The 6000-nt window shown below is 43.2% G+C and overlaps 1 protein-coding gene across 1 annotated transcript in view; it reads left to right on the top strand.

The window, feature by feature from the left end:
* The first annotated feature begins 1797 nt into the window (after window positions 1-1797).
* Window positions 1798-6000, top strand: part of sgcd (sarcoglycan, delta (dystrophin-associated glycoprotein)) — a 106292-nt gene continuing 102089 nt past the window's right edge. The window contains exon 1 of the mRNA XM_034550421.1: window positions 1798-1973. Within this exon, the coding sequence (XP_034406312.1) occupies window positions 1971-1973 (3 nt within the window). The 5' untranslated portion in view covers window positions 1798-1970. The remainder of the gene's footprint in view (window positions 1974-6000) is intronic.

The raw sequence follows: 6000 nt of genomic DNA, 5'->3' as shown, positions 1-6000 counted from the left end.
CAACCTCGCCATGACTTGTGTTTGAGTGAATGGAAGAAAACAAAAAAAAAAAAAACTTTAGAGATTACCAGGCTCCGAAAAAAACCTCGCTGAATTTGAATTATGGTCACATCGAGTGTTTTATGGTCACAGAGAGTTTTTTTTTAAACCTCTTTTAGTAATAAAGCACCTTGCTTTTTACTCTCAAAAGGTGCAGCGTTGTGAAAACCGCTGGATGTAACATCAAAGTGTGAAGTATTCCCCGAACCTACAAAATCAGTCTCACCACAAACAGGCAGGCAGGGAGAATGGGATCAGTGTGGCCGAGAGAGAGAGAGAGAGAGAGAAGAAAGTGGAGCTTTATAGGAGAAGCTTTGTGAGGCTTTTTTTTTTTTCCTCCCTCGCTGTCAGGCCACAGAACATTAAAGTGGAGGAGAGGAATTTGCATTCTCTAAATCGCTTCTTTCTCTCTCTCTCTCTCTCTCTCTCTCTCTCTCTCTCAGAACTGTTGGTCGAGAACAGCAGCACACACTTCTTCAATGTAAAACACCATGGACGCTTATATATGACAGTCGTACCTATATACACCATTTCCACACGACACCGGTACGACTCTCAGCCTCATAGCACATCATAGAGGTTTTGGGGGTATTGATTCAATATATATACCACTTGTGAAAACATCGATACATATTGTCATCGTTCCCACGTCGTGATTATGTGAGCATTTGTTTTGCGTCAGAGCACAATTCTAAAATATTCATACACTTTGACTGTGAGAAATGAACGTGATGAGCTGAAAGCAGCCGGGACGACGCGCCGTCGTACCTAAGCACCAAAACACAGCAGCAGATGAGAGAGTGCCTTTCTAAATGATGTGACCAGGAATGAGCTATAGAAGCATGATCTGATCCGACACCTCTATTTATGTCACGTGAACTCGCAGAGCTTCGTGACGGCTTCAGAGGACGCACGCACACATTGACGCACACGTCCCACACAAAAAAGTTGAACTGGCCACAAAGTTCTCAAAATGTATGAATTAAACATTCATTAAAAACATGATCATAATGAAAAATGATAATAGTTCATTAAAAAAATATATATATATATTTTGTTACAAAGTTAAAAAAAAAAAAAAAATATATATATATATATATATATATATATATATATATTGTTACAAAGTTACAAATGTAAAATAAGCAAATGTCACATCATTTTAATTTGATTTGCAAACAACAACTCGGGCAACATTACAAACACACCAAAAACAACAACAAATACTCAAGTGTCATAACACCTGAACCTCGCGCACAAGATGAAATGTACACACAGTGCAGTAGACTTGCCGTATGACTCAATGTACCCGACATACTCTGCTTCACAAACCACACACGTGGGGAAAAAGCATCCCAACACACCCCAAACACCGGGGAGGGGCAGGCCTCAGACAGCTGGAGGAGGAGGGGTCGTCATGACAGCACAAAAACACTTGCAAGGCAAGTCCCGCCTCTTTAAACTTCAAGCCACATGTCTCTCTTGTTCTAAATCTGGCAGGATGGTGTAGGCTGCAACTCAGTGAGTGGAGCAACACGACCCGTTCACGGCAGAGCCTTAAAAAAGAAAAGAAAAAAAATAGAAGAGGGATACAGCCGGGTCACAGGAGTCCACCACGCGTCCAGGAAACGGCTCACTGCTCAGGGACTTGACCAAAAGAGGCGGGGAGCAGTTTGTTATTGGAAAAGCTGACAAGAGAGCAAGGCAGCAGGGAGGGGAGAGAGAGAAAGAAAGAGAGAGGTGGCTGCCTGACTTTGACTTTGTTCAGTGAAGGCCTCATGCAGATTCTTTTTTTTAGCAGCAACTCAACCCCATTTCTATTTGCCTGACACACTCTGAGCACAGCTCACCAGGAGAGAAAGAGAGGAAGTGAAGAGAGAGAGAGAGAGAGGAATACAGAGGGAACGGGGGAGGAAAAGAGAGAAAGAAACATGGTAAGTTTTGATTTGCCTTGTTTTGGAGCGCTCATTGTTAAGTGTGGCTGTGGTGGGCTGAGCTCTGAATGCTCCTTCACAAAGAAACGGGCAAAGTTAAAGCTGTAGTTCTTTATTTGTAGTTGGCAGTTTGCTTGTTTTACTTTGGGAGACATGTTTGTGTTTGTTTGTTTGTTTGTTTAAATGTATTCATTTTTTTTACTTTCCACTTTGTGCTCACCGGCCCGAGACAAAAAAAAAAAAAAAAGAAAGAAAAGTTTTTAAGAAGCACTTTAAATTACAGAGCCCCCCGAGACCGAAGCAGTTACATTAATTCATTCGTCGTGAAACCGAGAAGTTGGGAAGAAATGGAGCTCGGGAACTTTCCTTTTCTCTCAGAAACGAAATAGCAAGAAAAGTGATTGTCCAAGGCTGCATGCGCCAAACCTTCCTCCTTTTCTACAATCTTTGTGTATGGAGAGAGGAAGGAGAGGGGGGAGCGAGGGGTGTGTGGGCCGACCGGCCGCCAACCCCCCCCCCCCCCCCCCCCCCCCCCCTCCATATCAGTCTCGGCAACACATTTGGTTTCAATTACTTTGTTCCTCTGGGGAACAAGCTGCTATTAATAAGTAACAAGAAGCTGAGTGTGGACAGACTGCAGCCTACTGTCAGGGTTCCACTGTAGAGGAGGAGGAGGAGGCGCATGCCTCAACACTGACTCTGGGTCTGCTCTGGGTGGGAGGGCTGAGTGGCTGCCTCAGTTGTGGTGAAGGGTGTTGGTCTTCTTTTTTTTTAGCCTCTCTGTGGAGCTCAATGAGTAAAATGATTATATTTGTTTCTATCTATTGGTGAATACTCAATTTAGCAGAATACCACCAAACAATGCCTTCAATTCAACACGAAAAGCCAAATTTCTCAAATATTAAATCTTGTCTTGACACAAGCAATCACACATCGGGTCATCCAATGAGGTACCATCTGATCCAAAAAATGACAACATTACAGATCTCACTCGATGTGTTTTGGAGAGTCGCAGACACATTTCAGTCTGTATCGACAAAAAGGTTGAAGGTTTTTACACCCAGCGTTATAGTCCCAAGAAAAGTCTCAAGTCCTTGATTGCAAGTCACGATCCGTGTTGTCAAAGTCTCTCAGGTCTGACTGATGATAATAGTCATATTTATTTTATTGCCTGAATATTGCTTTAACGCTTCTGGCTGATTCCACAATGCAAAACTTGCCGAGGTCAGCGTGCTTTGGTTCGTGCACTTAAAAAAAAAAAGTGCAATCTAGAGTTCAATTAGCTTTTTTCTTTTTTATAATTGCACTACTGAGAACGTGTTTATATCCAGACAGAAAGCCAATGAGTGGTGTCTTTTCCAGAAGGCTTTTCAAACTCAAAATTGCTGCCTCAGGTCCTGCAAAGGTTTCATTATCACAAAAGTTGCCTGCGCTTGAAAACACTTGTTGATATGCAACATGCTTGTCGTTCCCCACGTGAAACAAGAAGTCAACGTGGATTTATTTACTTTAGTATCAGCCCCTCCGTGGTAGCAAACTTATATTCCAAAACTTAACCAAGTAGTTTTTTTTCCCTCAACCTTACTGAGATCTTTGAGGGTGGAAGTTTATTTTGAAAAGGCCGTGTGCACGTTACAAGCGGAAATTGACATGTATTGCCGGATTTCACAGGAAAAAGCATGAAAAATGAGGAGTAACTTCTCGTATTATATAAGTGTCTGCCTGGTAAGAGCCTTTGGAAGAATTCAGCCAACAACTTCTCTCGTTCTGGTAGATTTATTTCTCTGATTACAAGCAAAGTATAAGCGCTGAGATTGCAATCACAGTGGAGTCACAACAGCTCTCTTAGAACCGGAAGCCCGGCCCTTACATACACAGATTTCGTCACAGGTTCGTGTGCATCATCCTAACTTCTAATTGGCGCTGAATTATCAAGGAGGGGGATAATTCCATCTCACAGGACTGAGCCCTGCAAATCCAAGCCACTTTTATCTATCTATTACTGAGAAACAGACATTCCCAGACACAAATTTCACCTCCTACGTGTTATTCTGAACTTGAGTAACCTGACAAAAGCATAACATTATGACAATATATAAGAATTTATATTATCAATATTGCGAAATGTTTTGTTTTTTTAACGGTAGTTCTCGTTGATTTAAGTAAACGAGGAAAAGCAAAGCGGTGGACTGTACCATCACGACGTCACCTTCCCCTGCGACATCGGTACTTGACGTCGGTGTGTTTTCCCAGTTTTTGTGGGAATTTTGGTGCGACCAGAGTCGCTTCTCTTCCAAACGATAAAAGATGGGCAGGGAAAGTGAGGGAGGAAATTAGCAGCAACCTCTGCGTCCGACTGACAGCCGGCACACTTTCTACGTTGATTTCATTGGTCTGAAGAAGCCTCCGCCGCCAGCAGACTCCTGAGCCTATTGACTCAGGCATGTAACACAGCCCACCTGCTTCGGGACACACGGCAGCTGTCGCGCCACACACAGTTATATCGGGAACAGAGTCAGAGCTCCGAATATCCGCTGACCCCCCCCGACCCTCGGCTCTCTGTCTCTGCTTCGTCTCTTTATGGGCTTTCAACTGTCTCTGTCTGTAGCTTCCAACTGTCTACTGTTACCTCCCACCGCTCAGATGTAACCAACATGTGTACGAGCAGTGCAGAGGAGTGACGCCTTAAAAACACGCGACTGGCTTCTCCTTCAGTTCATTAAATCCCTGGAGATCTTGAAGGCAGCAGGTAGAACAATGCTGTTCACACATCAGACCAGTACGTTATATATAAACTCAATATCCCGTTGTTCATGAAGGAGACAAAAGGATAACCGTAGCTAATGTCAAACCATTTCTTTCCCCAATTTAAAATCATAGGCTAAAATAGAAAGCGCCTTGATTTTTATGAAAATATGCCAATATCAGCTGTGATGACCGCATGCATCCATTTGAATTTCAAATGTGTTGCTGCTTCCGTGAAGTTTCCAACACTGGTTGTCCGTGACTCTGTAACCCCGCCTGTGTTTCTAACTCGCCGAGCTACAAAGGACATGAGCGCCGTCAGCTGTTCACTGAGTGTCTGAAGGACTCTTTGCGGCAGCAGTTTGGCACATTTGAGGCACGCTTGTTTTTCTTCTTCTCTTCTGATCGACATTTAGCATCTAACCAGCAATCAGTTGTCCACTGCTCCACTGAAAAGGACAAAGACCCGTCAGCCTGTGATTATCGGCATTCCTTAAATGTTTTTCCTATTCACTATCGCTACTAGAAAATCGCTTGCTTTTTAAATTCATATATGCCAAGATGAAAAAAAAACGTGGTACTTTTAAGAGAGAAAGTTAAAAGGGATCGTACTGCGTGTTCACAACACAACCAGAGCAACATATTGCTTGAAAATCCGAATGAGGTCTTTTATTAAGGAAGCTTTAGCTAGCTTCATTAATCATGTAAAACCCGCCAGCTGTGTTGCATAGTGTGGCTGCACCACAGAGACAGAAGGCACAGTGGATGCATGGATATGCCGGTTATTGGAGCAAACGTTATACTGTCTGTCTAAGAGGAAAGACGGTGGTTTATCTTCCAGGCACAGCTTGCTTGTGCTCACACGGACATTGTTGTTGCTGGGTTTTTCACCCCAGAATAGGTCACACACAGCTACCACTAACCCATCGTTTACTTTAAGCTCTTTTTGTTTTGTGAATACACATGGGAACACATTCGTTGCAACATTTCTTGGTTTTTTTGGAACGAGAATGCTCTTTCGGGGGCCTTGGCATTGCGAATAATAATGCATCACCCAATCCAGATGTGCTGAAAGGGTTAAGTTGCAACGAAACAGCGACGCAGAAGCTCCGGAGTCCGTAACCGAGATGACAAACTGAATTAGCCATTTCAACCTTGACAAAGACGCACCAGATCCACCCTTATACCTTTCACAATAAAAGCCCTAGACATATATTATTTACAGGGGCAGTATTTAGCATTTCTGAGTGGTTTATTCATCACGCCCCGCAATATGTAGAGT

The sequence above is a fragment of the Cyclopterus lumpus genome, chromosome 14, assembly GCF_009769545.1.
Source record: "Cyclopterus lumpus isolate fCycLum1 chromosome 14, fCycLum1.pri, whole genome shotgun sequence".
Classification (NCBI taxonomy): domain Eukaryota; kingdom Metazoa; phylum Chordata; class Actinopteri; order Perciformes; family Cyclopteridae; genus Cyclopterus; species Cyclopterus lumpus.
Note: the sequence above shows the minus strand (reverse complement) of the source record. Positions and strands in the feature narration are given on the sequence as shown.